At 39.4% G+C, this 17544-nt stretch overlaps 1 protein-coding gene and 1 pseudogene across 1 annotated transcript in view; both read right to left on the bottom strand.

The window, feature by feature from the left end:
- LOC125366900 (vomeronasal type-2 receptor 116-like) overlaps positions 1-803 on the bottom strand; it is a 12736-nt gene extending 11933 nt beyond the window's left edge. The window contains exon 1 of the mRNA XM_048367612.1: positions 685-803. Coding sequence (XP_048223569.1) covers positions 685-803 — 119 coding nt within the window. The remainder of the gene's footprint in view (positions 1-684) is intronic.
- A 2349-nt stretch (positions 804-3152) lies between these two features.
- On the bottom strand, positions 3153-17210 carry LOC125366899 (annotated as a pseudogene).
- Positions 17211-17544: the final 334 nt, after the last annotated feature.

Below are 17544 nucleotides of genomic sequence, written 5' to 3'. Positions count from 1 at the left end.
GGATCAACAGACTAAAGAAAACAAAGGGCTGAAGGGCCAGGAGATAGGAAAATGAGTTGGGGTGAAATTACAAGTAAGATGAAGTGATATAATAAAAAATAAAGGAGGTGAAAATAAGAGTAAAGGAGTATAGGGAAGCAAAGAAACAGAAAGAAGAAAACTAAGAAGCAAAAGAAAAAGAGAAAAAAGAATTAAAGAAGAAAATTATAATAAGAAAAGAAAAAATCAATATAACAAAGAAAGAAAAAATAAAAATATATGTATAAAGTAGTAATACTAAAGTTAAAAATACTACAATTTAGAAACAGAGTGGAGTTACCAAAATAACGTTCGAAGACGGTAGAAGATTTCCGGTAACTTTTGAGGATTTTGCTGTCTTTTGATGCTTTAAAGGAGAAAGGCTGGAGTCAGAGCTCTGCATCACAGCCGTTTGTCCAGATAGATTACAGAGGTTGGGAAAAGCATTTCACCTGTTCTGTTTTGTCTTCAGGTGGTTGGTAAGGCAGGGTAATTTCTTGCAATGGAGAAAGGCTAAAAAGGGGCATTTTGAAAGACGGCTTGATGGACAAAGACTGTGTGTTTGAGTGTTGCTGTGGGTGTACAGTATTTTTTTTTTTTTTTTTTGGTCTGTGATGGGGCTGTTGGCATTGTCCCTTCACTTCTTGTTTAAGGCTACTTCTCTACCTGTTTGAGTCATGGCAACACTTCTGTGCAGTGTGAGTACTAAGGACTGGTGTATGTGTAAGGCCTCCTGTGTTCTGAGTCATCAAAGCATCTTTGTTTTTCATAATCATCTTCCACATGGCGAGAATGGATGTTAAGGCAGTGTCTCCTGTGGCAGCCCTCTGTCGCTTCAGGAAGGTCGGTGGTGACCACATAGAATGAGCACATACTTTACACTGGTTTGTGTACTGGAGGTAGTGCAGTGGAACTGAGATCTGAACTCGTGGGGACTATGCTAAGTCTAGGTGGTGTCATAATGGCATTGTAGGACATCCATTTGGTAGCAAACAATGACACTGGGTTCAAGAAACACGACAGGTTTGGTGTTACAAGTGTTGGAAGAGGAATAGCATTGCAGATCATCACCTTCTGTGCCTCAGGAAGAATGATGACCGCTTACAATGTGGTCTAGGTGAGAAACATTTCTTACAGCTTTACCATCTCTCACGGTTTTGCCTATCTTGGATTCCGGGTTACTTTTCTGATTTTCAGCGACTCGTGCAGCAACAGTGTAGTTGGTAGCTTACCTGTTATAAATTCTTGCACATATGGTGAATGTTAAAGTCTTTTCCAGGTTGTTTTCTTAGTCATTGGTCTCCCTATATGTCTAGATTTCTTTGTTTTTTTCTTTAATTGACTAGGCTTTTGATGTTGTCTGACAATCCATCACATCATAAGTTACTTTAACACATTTGCAAATACTGATAATGTAATGGTTTTGAATAATTCAAAATTAGTAGGAAATGTTTTCTATTGCCTGCAGTTCATTTGAATTTGTAATGGCTGTTGCATAGAGCTTATATCCTGTACTATTTCTCGGGTTATTTGAAATATTTTCTTGTTTATTGTCTATACAGTATTATATGTAGATAATTCAAATAGAAAGTTGATCTAGTTAGATTAATAGACATATTCAAACATTTTCTATTTGGTTAGTCCCTACAGAATAACTAAAAACATCTCATGCTCTCTGTGTCTTCATTATAATTTGGTGCTTTTATGTATTTTCTCTGTTCCCTTTGGAAATCAAGTAAATTGTTGGGCATTGTAAGTGATTTCCCACTTGCTGACATAGATGTACAACTCATCTAAGTGGTCTTTCCACAGTGTACTGTTTCATGGGTAGTGCAAAGACCTTACATGTCTCCAGTCCTGGTGTCCAGCCGTTAAACAATTGACATCATTTACTTTATATTATCATTACTATAAACTCCCACTACACTGTTATATTCCCATCTTGTTAAAAACATTGTCTGTGAATATAGATTTGAATAAAGTTGATATGTTGCTGCACATCCAGATAATTATACTATATACTATATACTATATTTTTTCTGTAATCAGTTTTTAATATACCTTTTCCTTTTCTGTAGAAAAAAATCACTTAAAAAAAAGCAATTGCCACAATGAAGAATCTGGTTATACAATAACTTCATTTTACTGTTTTTTCAGGCTATATTGTTTCATTAATTTTATCTTCCCAACACTTTCTATTGCCCTTGTTCTCATTCCTCATTGAGCAAAAGCAGTCATGGCATCTTTTAAGTGACTTTATTCATGCATAATTTCTTGTAGTCCTTTTGAGGATTTCTAATTATTCTAATTATTTTGAGGATACTAATTATTCTAATTAGTATACAAACTTATTTTCCCCTTGTTTTTTTAACTATATTTTCTTTTGTCTTTTCTGTTTTGGCACTAGGGATCGAATCCAGGACATTGCCCTTGCTAGACAAGTGCTTTGCCACTGAGCTACATCCCAGCACTTTCTCCTTGTTTTTGAGGATATTTTTCTCATTATGGTGCCTGTGAGCCCTTTCATTTCCATTGATAAATTATTTCCCTGTTTCATTATTCATATTTAAACTATTTACATCCATATTTTATTTTTATATTTTGTTTCTTCATTGTCATTGGACAGTGGAATTTGAATAGTAGAATGGTATAAAATCACACCTCAGATTCATTTGTTCTCATTTTGGGACTCTTCAGTTGTATACATTTCTGAGGTGGTTAGGCATTTGGGAAATCTGTCTGTTTTGTGGCAAAATGTTGGCAACACCCCAATTTTTCAATCTGGAGTCCCATCCTTTTCCCAACCATGTCAGAAGTAGTGAAGGAATTTCTTCTCGACAGACTGTGTGTGTGTGTGTGTGTGTGTGTGTGTGTGTGTGTGTGGTGTGTGTAGAGGTCATGGGGCTTAAAATGAGGGCCTGGGTGCTGTCCTTAGGTTTTGTACTCAGTTTAGTAATCTGCCACTTTAGGCAGAGCTCTATTTCTGGCTTTTGGCACAAGGGAGATGTGGTGGTGAATTGGACATATGGTCTCAGGGATTGAAACAATAAAGACTAATCTGATGGACAAAAGGAATATATTTTACCAAACATGTAAGTTTCACCTTATGAGGACCTATTTCTTTGAGAATGTATTCAGTCCTGGAATCCATGAAGACAGTTGCTGTCTGGCCATAACAAGATGATGTAGCACTTGGGGGCAAAGATGCAGCCCAGGAACCCTGCACTAGAGTCCAAGATGGAGAAGACCTCCACAGCCAACATGACTTTGCCCTTGGCACTGTGGTAGACAGGCAGGAAGGTGAGCCACACACTGCAGAACACCAGCATGCTGAAGGTCAGGAACTTGGCTTCATTGAAGGTGTCAGGCAGGTTCCTGGCCAGGAAAGCCGCAGTGAAGCTGGCCAGGGCCAGGGAGCTCAGGTATGCCAAGACACAGTAGAAGGCAGTGAGGGAGCCTTTGTTACACAGGATGATGATGTGGCCATGTTCAGAGTGTGCATCTGTGTCAATGAATGGAGGAGAGGTTCCCAGCCGGATACCACAGTGAGTCATTTGGATCAGGGTGCAGATGGGAACAATGAAATTAGGGGCCCATGATACCACCAGCTACCTCAGCCTTCTCCCTGGAGAAGTGGCCTTGAAGGACAGAACTACAGTTGCAGTTTTGGCCAAAACAGCAGAAATGGCTACAGTGAACACAACTCCAAATGTGGTTTGCAGTAGAATGCAGGTGACCGTGTTGGGACGGCCAATAAAGAACAACGAACAGAGGAAGCAGAAGATGAGGGACAGGAGCAGAATGTAGCTGAGAGCCTGGTTATTTGCCTTGACAATGGGGGTGTTTGATGTTTCACAAAGACACCAAGAACAAGTGCTGTGACTGTTGATAAACCATGAGCCATGGAGGCCAAGGCCATTCCCATGGGCTCCCCTTAAGCCAGGAATCTTGCAGCTCTTGGGAGGCACTGGTTTCTTTGTGTGTTGGCATACTGATGATCTGGACACTTCACACACTGCTCCATATCTTGTGAGAAGTTCAATAACCATCAGTCTATTTTCAGTATTTTGCAGGAAATTAAGAAACTCCTATCTAGAGGTAATTCTGCCATGTCAATACTTCCTAGCATATAGGAAAAATACCAAGTATTACCAGACATGTCCAGTATTCTTTTTAGGTCTCTATCATATTCCCACCTTCACTCTCTTTTTATGTCATACTGAAACTTTTTGCTTGTAGTGAATTTAACCCGTAATATATCTTGCCATTTATAATATCTTCACAGTTGTTTTCTGTACCTCTTCATGTTGCCATGATAATTTTCAGCCTGTACATACAACTGAAATACCACATTAACTATCATGGATTGTAAAGCTTGCACTCCCTTCTAAGTCTCAGTGCTATATAAATAAGAGTATTGGGACCCTTCCTCAAACTTCTGTATTTTTCTCAACTATGCCCCTGTAAAGTGGTGGTGAACAGGGAATCAAACCACGAATGGAAGGTATAAAATCACGGTATGCACAACACTTGTTCCTCCTTTGTACCATAAACTCAACTCATAATATTCACTTTGTTGCAAGAACAATTCTGTTCAGAAGGGAATAAAGATGGACATGTCTGTTTCCTTTGTATTTTATATGTAATTTTAAAGAACACGACAACCTTGTTCTTAAGAAGGCATTGCACTTCATATGATAGCAGTTGATCTTACATGATTAATAAGTTGAACAAAACTGCATACAAAGGAGTAGAAAAAATTTAGCCTAGAGACTTCCGGGAAGACAGCAGAGCAGCTGAAGTGCAATAGCTCAGCTCCCTCCAGCACTGCAGATTTCTCACCCCATAGAAACTTTTACCACTAGAAATACAACCAGCCTAAGTTGTAACAGTACAGGGATTCTGGCCAGGAAGGAAAAACCGACTTTGCACATCTGAAAACAGAGATTTGAGCTCTGGGCGGTTTCCCACGGCCCCACCAGTGTCGGCGGCACTGGCACAGTGCCCATCACAGCAAACCGCACTCCACGAAGGTAAAGCACACAGCGGAGACCTGCCAGCGCCTGAGCACGGACAACCTGAAATCGCCAAGAAAGCGTGAGTACCCACGAAAGATATTCTCACTTGCGACCACAGAGCAACTCCAGCAAGGCAGCCCTGCCCCCACCGCCAGAGCAAAGCTCCATCTTTGCCACTGGCATAGGGTCAGACCAGATTGAAACTAAAGCAGGCCTGGGAAAAGCGAGGTCAAATTAGCCATCTTTGAAAAGGGCAAGAGGGACCAATCAGCGAGAGCCAACTCTGCCCAGGAGAACGCCCCCTGCCCAGGTGGGAGGTGTGCCCTGGGCCTCGGCTTAGCCAGAGGTGCCCCACCTTGCCCGCCGGAACTTCTAAATTTAAAGCAAAAACAGCCACCAGCTCCCAGCGGCAGGGAAACACCAGACTGAGGTTCCTGAGACAGTTAAACAGTCCCGTCACAGAGGAAGTCCAATTCCCAGCCCAAAAAGGAGCTGCTTTCCAAAGCCACCTCCGCGAAAGAGGCCGCCCCATGCAGGAGGCAGAAGCCTTGCACAGGCAAGCACCTCTCAGCTGGGTAAAAGAGGCCAGAGGCGCACCTCCCTGCTGAGTTCACAGCCTATTCAATGGCAGTCTGTAAAGGCCACGGCCCTGCAGCAAACAGAGGAGCAAGCTGAATTCTGCCAAACCCAGAAAATCAGGAATATAGATTGCAGACCATCATAAGGAAACCAGAGACTGTGGAAACAGGACCCAAACAAAGAAGACTACATAATTTTTCTTTATCTGTTCAAAATTTCTTGATCTTTAAAAAAAATTTTTCTTAAACTTTAAAAAAAAATTTTTTTCCAATTCGGAAACGTCGTCTTTTTTTTCCCCCCATGTTTTGTATTTTTACCAGTTTGTTTTATTAAGATTTTTTTTTCTTTTCTGTTTGTTTGGGCTGTTCCTTTGCTGATTTTTAAAATTTTTTTCCTTTTTATTTTCTTTTTTTTAAATAATTATTCTCTGTTGTGTGCGTCTGTCTCCCACTACTTTTACTTTATTTCTCTCTCTGCGTTCTCTTTCTTTAAAACTTACTTTCCTATGAAGAACACGTCCACTCTTTTATGCTAACTCTCCATTATCTATCATTGAAACCTTACTCTCTCTACTGATTCTACTCTTCTCGACACTTACATGTCACTGAAACTAAACCAAAATCACCACCTCCCCTCCCCAATACATTTTACTCTATTCTCTTTACTACCTCCAACTTACCCTCCTGACTTACTGCCTGGACCTCCAGTCTCCAATGACTCCTGGATAGAGGATAGAGGGTATCCCAGCTTAATAAGAGTGAAGCAAAGGGGTTCATAGAGAAAGCCAGTCCTAAAAGATCTTAATATAAAAACAAGAATTGCATATAGGGTTATAACAGTAAATAAGTAACTACTGAATACAGGGCTCAGGATCAGTTGTTATATTGAGATTGTATTCTTTAGGAACACCAAATCTAATTTTATAGACAGGTATACAAGGTATCTGTACATAATTGTGAACTTGTAAGATTTACACAACAGTGCTTGGTAAGGGCTGCGATGGGTCTTAAAAGGTGCTCACAGGTGCTGGTAGACTGGCATCCCCAATTCAAATGGGCAGAAGAAACACAAGAAAGAAGGCAAACAATGAAGTCTTATCTCCCACTCAAAACAAGCAAGAAGCAGAGCAGCCAATCAAAGACATAGAAGAGAACCCTCAAAATGCTCTACAAAGTCTACTGATAAACATAATAAATGAAAAGTTTGTATCTCTTCAGTCAATTATTCCAGAGCATGAGGAGGCAAAGCAAAAATTAATGGAGAATTTCATGGCATCAACAAATAGAAAGATAAATGAACTTCAAGAGTCAAATGAAAAGATAGCTAACCAGCTTGAAGATTTGGGAGACAACTCTCAAAACCAAAGTAATGAAGTAAAGAAGTCCATACAAGACCTAAGAAATGACATGGAAATTATCAGGAAAGACCAGTCAGAAGCAAAAGAGATTCAAAATCAAGTAACTAGCCTACAGTCCCAACTAACTGAAGCAGAGGATCGAATTTCGGGAGCTGAAGTTTCCTTAGATTCTATGGAGAAAGATAAAAAATCAATACAAATCCAGTCCAATCAACAAAACAGATCGCTACAGGAGATTCAAGACACGATCAGGAAGCCCAATTTAAGGATAATAGGTATTGAGGAAAACTTGGAGAAAGAGGTTAATGTGATAGGCAACCTATTTAACAGAATATTAGCTGAGAACTTCCCAAATATCCAGAAGGAAAGGCCTATACAGATACAAGAAGCATTTAGAACCCCAAATCGACCAGACCAGAATACGACATCCCACCGACACATTGTGATCAAAACAGCTTCAGCAAGAATGCAAGGAAAAAATACTCAAAGCTGTTAGGGCAAAGAAAACAATCACATATAAAGGAAAAGCAATCAGAATTACCCCAGACTTCTCAGCAGAGACCATGAAAGCAAGGAGAGCCTGGAATGAAGTATACCAAACTCTAAATAAAAATAACTACCAACCAAGAATTCTGTGCCCAGCCAAACTCTCCATCATAGCTGAAGGTCAAATAAAAGTATTCCACGATAAGGAAAAACCGAAACAATATAACTCCACCAAACCAGCTTTACACAAAATCCTTAAAGATGTACTATACAGGGAAAATAATCAAGATCCCAATACAGACAGAGAAATGGACCCTAATTAGTAAACATCAGATCAAGAAATGGGAAGACACAGCTTTAAACAAGATAGTGATACTGAAAGGATCAAACGATCATCTCTCAATCCTAACTGTCAATATTAATGGACTTAATTCTCCAATCAAACGACATAGGCTCATAAGTTGGATCAAAAATCAAGATCCATCTTTCTGCTGCCTCCAAGAGACATATCTATCCAGCAAAAGTAAACATCTAAAAGTGAAAGGCTGGAAACAAATCTATTAAGCAAATGGCCCCCATTAGGAGGCTGGAGTTGCAATCCTAGTATCAGACAAAATTGACTTCAAATTACAAAAGGTAAGAAGAGACAAAGAAGGTTACTACATACTAGTAAAAGGATCTCTCCTACAGGAAGAAATAACCATTCTAAATATCTACACACCAAATGCAGGAGCACCCAACTTCATCAAACAAACACTACTGGCTCTAAAATCACTCATAGACCCAAACACATTGATAGTTGGCGACTTTAACACTCTACTATCACCACTGGACTGATCAACACGCCAAAAACTGAACAAAGAAACCACAGAAATAAACAATTGCATAGACCAACTAGACTTAATCGACATCTACAGAATATTCCACCCAGCAAGGACAGATTACACATTCTTTTCGGCAGCACATGGAACATTCTCCAAAATAGAACACATCTTAGGGCACAAAGAAAATCTGTACAAATTCAGAAGTATCAAAACCATTCCCTGCATTCTCTCAGACCACAACGGAATAAAATTAGAGAACAACTCAAACAGCCACCACAGAAATTGCTACAATTCATGGAGACTAAACAACACACTGCTGAACCATCAGAGGGTCATTGAAGAAATTAAAAAGGAAATTCAAATGTTTATGGAATTCAAACAAGTTGAGGACACAAAGTACCAGCTCCTTTGGGACACAGCAAAGGCAGTACTCAGAGGAAAATTTATATCGCTGAGTGCATACATCAGCAAACTGGAGAAACAGCAACTCAATAATTTAAGCAAGCACCTTAATTTCCTTGAGAGAGAACAACAAGCCAAACCCCAAGTCAATAGATGGAAGCAAATAATTAAAATAAAATCAGAAATAAATCAATTAGAGACAAAAAAAACATCGAAAGAATCAAGAAAACAAAGAGTTCGTTCTTTGAAAAAATCAACAAGATAGACGGACCCATGGCAAACCTGACCAAAAAACAAAAGCAGCACACTCAAATAAACAAGATATGAGATAAAACAGGTAACATCACCACAGAAAAAACCCAAATTCAGAAAATAATAAGGGACTATTTTGCAAACCTTTATGCCAACAAATTCGAGAACTTGGAAGAAATGGATGATTTCCTAGAAAAAATTCATATCCCCAAACTGAACCATGAAGATTTAAACCTAATAAACAGACCCATATCCAGTATTGAAATAGAAACGGCAATAAATGATCTCCCATCCAAGAAAAGCCCAGGTCCAGACGGGTTCACCACAGAATTCTACAAGACCTTCAAAACAGAACTCACACCAATATTTCTGAAACTCTTCAATGAAATTGAAAGAGAACGTTTACTTCCAGACTCATTCTATGAAGCCAGTATAACCCTCATCCCAAAACCAGGCAGGGACTCATCACGGAAAGAGGACTACAGACTGATCTCCCTGATGAACATAGACGCAAAAATTCTCAACAAAATTCTGGCCAATCAACTTCAACAGATCATCAAAAAATCATACACCACGATCAAACTGGATTCATCCCAGGGATGCAAACCTGGTTTAATATACGCAAGTCAATTAATGTAATCCACCACATCAACAAGAGCAAGCTAAAGAACCAAACGGTTTTATCTCTGGATGCGGAAAAAGCATTTGATAAAATCCAGCACCCATTTATGCTAAAAGCCCTGGAAAAACTGGGATTCCAGGGAACATAACTGAATATAATGAAGGCAGTGTATGACAAACCAACAGCAAGCATAACTCTAAATGGTGAAAAACTAAAGCCATTCCCTTTAATATCAGGAAAAAGGCAGGGATGTCCACTCTCTCCCCTGCTCTTCAACATAGTACTAGAATTCCTAGCCAGAGCAATCAGGCAAGAAGAAAATATAAAGGGGATCCAAGTAGGTAAAGACGAAGTTAAACTCTTTCTCTTCGCACATGACTTGATCCTATACCTAAAGAATCCCATAGACTCTACCCCCGAGCTACTAGAGCTGATCCAAAACTTTGGCAAAGTTGCAGGATATAAAATAAACCTTCAAAAATCAATGGCCTTTCTGTATGCTAGCGACCCGAAGACCGAGGCTGATATCAGGAGAGCAACCCTTTGCAATAGCCTCCAAAAACATAAAATACCTAGGAATAACCTTAACCAAAGAAGTGAAGGACCTCTTTGAGGAGAACTTTAAAACCTTGAAAAACGAAATTAAGTCAGAACAAAGGAAATGGAAAAACCTCCCATGCTCCTGGATTGGGAGGATTAATATAATCAAAATGGCAATATTGCCAAAGGCTATCTACAAATTCAATGCAATACCCATTAATATGCCAACACCATTTTTTGGTGAAATAGAGGAAGCAATCCAGAAATTCATATGGAATAACAAAAGACCTAGAATAGTAAAAACAATCCTAAGCAGAAAGAACAGTGCTGGAGGAATTACAATACCCAACTTCAAGCTGTATTATAAAGCTATAGTAATAAAAACAGCTTGGTATTGGCACAGGAACAGGCCTGAAGACCAATCGAACAGAACTGAAGACCCGGGAATGAACCCACAGAACTATGCCCACTTAATCTTTGATAAAGGGGCTAGGACAATAGTTTGGAAGAAAGATAGCCTCTTTAACAAATTGTGCTGGAAAACCTGGCTCAACACATGCAACAAACTAAAACTAGATCCTTATATATCACCCTGCACTAAAATCAATTCCAAATGGATTAAAGACCTCGAAATCAAAACAGACACCCTGAAAACACTAAAGGAAGAAGTAGGAGAAACACTTGGGCTCCTTGGCGCAGGACGTAACTTCCTGAACAAAGAACAGAAAGGCTACAAATCAAAGAAAGGTTGGACAAATGGGACTGCATCAAACTGCAGAGCTCCTGCACGGCAAAGGATATAGCTTGCAAGATAAACAGAAAGCCCACAGACTGGGAGAAGATCTTTACTGGCCATTCAACAGACAAAGGCCTCATATCTAAAATATATGCAGAACTAAAAAATTTACTTTCCTCCAAAACAAAACCGCAAAGAACTAATAGCCCACTCATCAAGTGGGCTTAAGACCCACAAAGAGACTTCTCTGATGAGGAAATTAGAATGGCCAAGGGACATATGAAAAAGTGCTCTACATCACTGGCCATAAAGGAAATGGAATTCCATCTCACCCCAGTAAGAATGTCATATATCAGGAAACTAACAATAACTGTTGTTGGAGGGGATGTGGCCAAAAGGGAACCCTACTTCATTGTTGGTGGGAATGTAAACTGGTTCAGCCAATCTGGCAAGCAGTATGGAGATTCCTCAGAAGACTAAATATAGAACTCCCCTACAACCCAGCAACCCCACTTTTGGGTTTCTATCCAAAAAACTACAGACAAAATCAAAGTTACGCCACCAGCACAACAATGTTATTGCAGCTCACTTTTGTCATAGCGAGAATCTGGAACCAACCCAGATGCCCCTCCATAGACGAATGGATCAGGAAAATGTGGTACATATACACAATGGAATTTTATGCCTCTATCAGAAAGAATGACATTGCCTCATTTGTAAGGAAATGAAAGGACTTGGAAATAATTATACTAAGTGAAGTGAGCCAGACCCAAATAAACATGGACTCTATGGTCTCCCTTATTGGGAATAATTAGCACAGGTTTAGGCAAGTCACAACAGAGGATCACAAGAGCCCAATAGCTATACCCTTATGATCACATAAGATGATGCTAAGTGAAATGAACTCCATTTTATGAAAATGATTGTTATATCACAGTTGTAACTACTTTCAACATCCCATGTGTATCTGTAGTTTCTACTATTGATGATGTTCGTGTATCACCTTCTTGTGATTGTATCTACACTATCTCTGTAATCTTATCTGAGTGTATGGGAAACAGTGTGTACTGGTATTAGAATTAGGAAATTCAAAGGGAATACCAAAACTGAGAAACAAAGGGTAAAATACGAGAAACAACAACAAAAGCAATACTTGCAAAACTGTTTGGTGTAAGTGAACTGAACACCTCAGGGGGGGGACAGGGGGAGGAGGAAGGGGGCTATGAGGGACAAGGTAACAAACAGTACAAGAAATGTATCCAATGCCTAATGTATGAAACTGTAACCTCTCTGTACATCAGTTTTATAATAAAAATTTAAAAAAAGAAAAAATTTAGCCTATTTTTTCTTCAGAGCCCATGTTTTGTTTATTATCTTCAAGAAACATTATCGCCCTTGTTGCAGTCTAATTGCTATGTGATGGAAGGAATTTGATTCTGCAATCTGAATACATGACTTTGTGCCTTGCCGTGGGTTGGGGTATTCCAGGAGTGAGTATGTATTTCTCCCTCAGCCATAATCTTACCTGTCTCATTAGCAATGTCATCTTCTGAGCAGGGAATTAAATCAAAGCAACAGACAGCCTTTCCCTCCTGATACGATTTTCTGAATCCAGGACCACAACTTTCACTACAGACAGACTGAGGAGGCTGATGGAAATCTGATAGGTATCAATAACTGTTCAATGTTGTACCTAACTTATTACTAATTCCATTCTTTTAAACAATTGTATTATTAAGTGGAAAGATTTAAGCACATAAATCCAGTCCATAAATTGAATACCGTTATCTGTTCCATATCACATGATCACAAAAACCTTGAGAAGTGTGAGACATTTAAGAATTTTTACCTTAATGGCAGAAGGTAAATGCTATTTGCCAGCCCTATGGAGATTCCTGTGAATTCATGTCGTCTCCTGTTCATCTGTGAGATTGTGAACAGCAAGGAGAAATAATTCTCCATTTACCATTAAAAGTATGCTGTAAATAATGCAGACTTCCCTTTTACAAGGTGATGTGAACCCTCTATCCATCATACCATCTTACATGTCAGTGTCCATGAGTTGAAAAGCTTGTCACAAGACTCCTTCAATGATTCCTCTCACCAGAGATACCTAAGTAGCAAGCCAACTAACCATTGAATGAATCCTCCACAGAAGGGAGTAAAATAAACTTTTCAGCCAAATAAATTGATTCCACGGGTAAACTTTGTCAGGTGTTAGAAACCTGCTAAGAAATACACAGTTTATATTTTATGACCTTATTCGAAATCCACATTAGCAATTCTGAATTTCTCTTTTGTTGCTACTCCTGGTGCTTAGAATGTTTTGCTCAAGGTTAGCATTCTACCACTTGATCCACAGCTTAACCTGAGCTTTTTGGTGATCACTTGAGATAAGACTCTCAGAGATTGTTTTGGCCAGGTCAGGCTTTAAACTGTCCCATAATCTTAGATTAGGATGTCAGTCTCCTGATTGCACAGGATTAAAGGCATGTGCTACCAATGCCCAAACTTGCTTTTTTGGTGGTTAAATGAGTATAAGAGTCATACAGGTGTTCCTGCTTGGACTTACTTCAAACCCTGTTCTTCAGATCGCAACCACCTGAGTAGGTAGTATTTCAGGACTAAATTCTTGACATCCAACCAGATATACATTTTTAATGGTGATTTTTTTCTCTTCCTTATGTGTCCTTATAGCTTTATAATTAAATTTAACCAACCTCTGAAGTCTCTATGGCCCACTGTGCCATATCAATAGATAAAGACAGCTAATGACCGGGTGGGGCATATGGAGGAAACTTTCCTAATTTCACCTTAAATTCAAGACCGTCTGGAAAAGTCCAAATGTTCACAATGTCATACTCTGCCTCCCACTTCCTTTCCTCATCCCAAATCACTTGATCTCCAGCAGGATTGTGGAACTGGATGTTTTCCAGAAAACCATGCAGCTAAAAAGATATATCATCTTATATTGAAATACATCCCAGAGTGAAGTGAAAAGAAAATCTAAACCAAGGAAAGCTCCTGATTTCAGTGTATATACGACTCAGAATTCAAGTATAGCCAAGACACCCCATGAAGTACACCAGAAGAAATTGTATGGTTGGATAAATATAATCTTTCAGAATCTGAAGGAGTAGAAAGCCTCTTTTCAATAGAAACCAGTTGCATGTAAATAGTCATCAAGGACACAGTTCTCAGTTGCCTGGCTGCAGTTTGTCAATAAACACTAATTTTATGAACATCTCTAGTGTATGCTTACTATATTAGTGATACCTAAAGTGGAATGAAATCATGTCAGTTATGAAAAATATGTGTAATTCAGTTTCACATGTCATCCATTGCTACCATGTAAGAATCTCATAGGAAAAAGTGCTTTTACAGTTTTCAAAATGTCAGCCAGGAATATATAGATGCTATTTGTAAATGAAAGAATTTATAGAACATCAAATTAATTTTGTCACCGTTACTGGCCTGAACTTTGCTTACAGTATGTGCCACCTATAACAGAAGGCCTTACTTGTGCAGGGGAAGGCATTGTCTCTTTTCTGTTTCCCATTGTTTGTACCTCTGCTTGATGAAGAAGCATCTCATGGAGAGCATGGGCCACAGCATAGACAGCGTTGTATATATTGTAACTGTCTGCAGACATAGTCATGTCAAAAGTGTGCCCAGCCAACCAATCCAAGTAGGCATCAGGAGGAAAGTTCTTCCATGTTACACAGTCAGACACAGAATCTGAGCAATTAAAAGAGAGAAACCACAGCCAAGCAAGGAAAACGTCTCCTGGGTATGTGGAAGGGTTTACTTCCTTGACAAAATCTGTGAATCTGGAAACTTCTTGGTGATGTTGTGAGAAAATGAGAAGGACATGGAATGATCCTAGAATGAAATATCTCCTTCTCGTGGTGAAATCCTACTGTGAGTTCAGGATACAAACTTTGCCTTTTAAGAAATATTGCTCCACACACTTAATTACATCGAGTATGGATTCATTATCGCCATATATAATGAGGACATTTGCTGATGACTTATTAATCTGGTCATAAATTGACAGGAATTTCAATGACTGGAAATAGTTTGAGACTGTTAGCTCAAAGTCTACACAAAAACTATGTCTGGCCATCTGTTTTCTCAATTCTGGAAGAATGCACAAACCAATCTCATCTTCTAAGGTAAACAGTCCCACCCAGTTCCAATGGAAATGAAGCAGTAAGGAGAACATGGTAGTGGCCATCGATGCCTCCTTTGGGACCATCTGATAAAGACCAGGGAACCTGTTATGGCTTGATCAAAAGTAGCAAAGCTAACAGTAAGCTAACAGGTGAAAATGAGGTGTTCCGTGAATAATAAGATTTCTATCCATCACAGTCTCACACATGATGTTATATTATGGTAACCAGCTGAAGTAGATGAAAGGTGCATTTCTTTTAGTATTAAAAATAAATTTGAATAGTTTCTTACATATCAATTTGTTCATACAATGCCTCTTGGCTGGAATGTAAATGTAGTGACTTATGCTTTTATAGAGGATTTGATGAGGAAATTAATGAGATTCAGAAACGTACTTAAGCTGTGAGTGATTATTCTTATTTTCTGTTATCACATGCACCAGAGCAAAAAGCTTTTTCCCATTAAATATGGAACAGGATTTCCTGAGACACCAACTATCCTATGGCCTTTATCTTGGAGTAGGGAGCTCCACCTGTGTGAAAAATCTTATGTTTTGAGTCATTCAGTTTATGTTATGAGGACATCAAGCATATAAAATATAAGATCCAAAAAGTGCATATTTGTAGCTGTGGCTCAAGTGGTAAAGCAATAGACTTGAGCAAAAAAAAAAAAAAAAAAAAAAAAAGCTAAGAACAATGCCTAGGCCTTGGGTTCCCAGTACCAGAAAAAAAAAAAAAAACGATTAGGAAAAATACCAGTGACAGATAAGGTAAAGACACATATCTTCCATGGCATGTAAGAGAACGATTTTTATCCCAGCTCTCTTGGCTCCAAACTGTGGACAATGACCTTAGAATACACTTGTCACACTGCACTTAAAAAGAAATGAATATGAGAGGGAAAATGACATTTTCTTTTGTAAGAGGCATGGATTATGCAGCTAAGAATTCATGAAGTTTCACATAGATATTTTTCTTTTCTTTTCTTTTGTATACCCATTTATTACTAAGAGACTGCTACAACAGAAAGCCTAGGCTTTGCACATTCAGGCATTAAACAGAACTCACCGTGGGCAGATAAAATTCTCTCTCTTTTTTTTTTTTTTGGCTAGTCCTGGGCCTTGGACTCAGGGCCTGAGCACTGTCCCTGGCTTCTTTTTGCTCAAGGCTAGCACTCTGCCACTTGAGCCACAGCGCCACTTCTGGCCATTTTCTGTATATGTGGTGCTGGGGAATCGAACCCAGGGCCTCATGTATACGAGGCAAGCTCTCTTGCCACTAGGCCATATCCCCAGCCCCGATAAAATTCTCTTTTAAGGGATCTTTTATAATGCCTGGTTATGTCTGGATTGTGGAGCATATCTGACATGAAATAATGACACAATGCTTAATTTGAAACAGTAACTATTTTTCTACAAATAAAGAGAGATTTGTGTGTGTGTGTGTGTGTGTGTGTGTGTGTGTGTGTGTGTGTGTGCGTGCCCTAGCACTTGAAATCAGAGCCCAGGTACTATCCTTGACCTTACTCTACCACTGATCTACAGCTCTCCTTCAAGGTGTTGGTGCTTACTTGGAAATAAATGTCTCAATGATTTCTATGCCTGGCCTGGTTATAAACCCCAATCCTTAGTTAGAAGCCTCATGAGTATTTAAGATCATCATCACAAGCCACGAGCCCACAATAAGAACTTTTATAAATATCCTCACAATATAAGGGATAGCAAATGAATCTCAGACCACTGGCTTGTGGGGAGAAAATGTATCTGCAGCCTTTAAGTACAGAACTTATGTCACTGACTTGGGTGGTTTGTAATCACATCACTTCATCCTTGCCATGACAGGTGGGATGGAGGAGACACAGGGATAGTGCAATTAAATGAAGAGTTTACAGGCGTGGAAAGACAGGAAACTCCAGGTGCTCTCCTACTAGCTGGTAGAAAATGACTCCACAGTCGATTCAAAATAAAATAATTGTGTCTGGTGCTTAGGGATGGGAGGTCAGTATAGAGATGACAGAGAACATTTGTTTGGGTACCCAGAGTTCCCACAGCCATTGTCCATACTGACAACAAAACAGTAAATGGAAAAAAATGATGTATTACTTACACCTTGTGCAGTTCATTCCTGAAATCCTTGCTCTGACTGCCATCTGTTCCCAAAGTGTAGAGAGGGAAAAACCCAACAATCATAGCATCTCCATCCATGTGGGCATGCTGCTTCATGGTAGAAAAGCAGCTAGTGCCAGCTAAGCACTTCTCAAGGAGGGAAGCTGGAGAAGAAGGACTGTGAAAATCAAAAGACACATACCGAAAGCATCTACCAAGCTGAAATCTTGGCTGGAAATGAGGCCCACAGTGTCCTGTGTGTAGACATATATCTTTGTTTAGGTGCACATGTGTCTTTTAATTGACACACATGTACACTGTAGCTACCGTCCATTCCAGCCTCTTGTGAATCCCTAGAAAGAACGTGCAAAACTCTTTCCTGGGGCTCTGCAGCTTCAGTCTTGCATTCAGGAGAAAAATATGAGTTGGTCAG

The sequence above is a fragment of the Perognathus longimembris genome, chromosome 18, assembly GCF_023159225.1.
Source record: "Perognathus longimembris pacificus isolate PPM17 chromosome 18, ASM2315922v1, whole genome shotgun sequence".
NCBI lineage: Eukaryota > Metazoa > Chordata > Mammalia > Rodentia > Heteromyidae > Perognathus > Perognathus longimembris.
The sequence above is the reverse complement of the archived record's forward strand: the minus strand, read 5'-3'. Positions and strand labels throughout refer to the sequence as shown.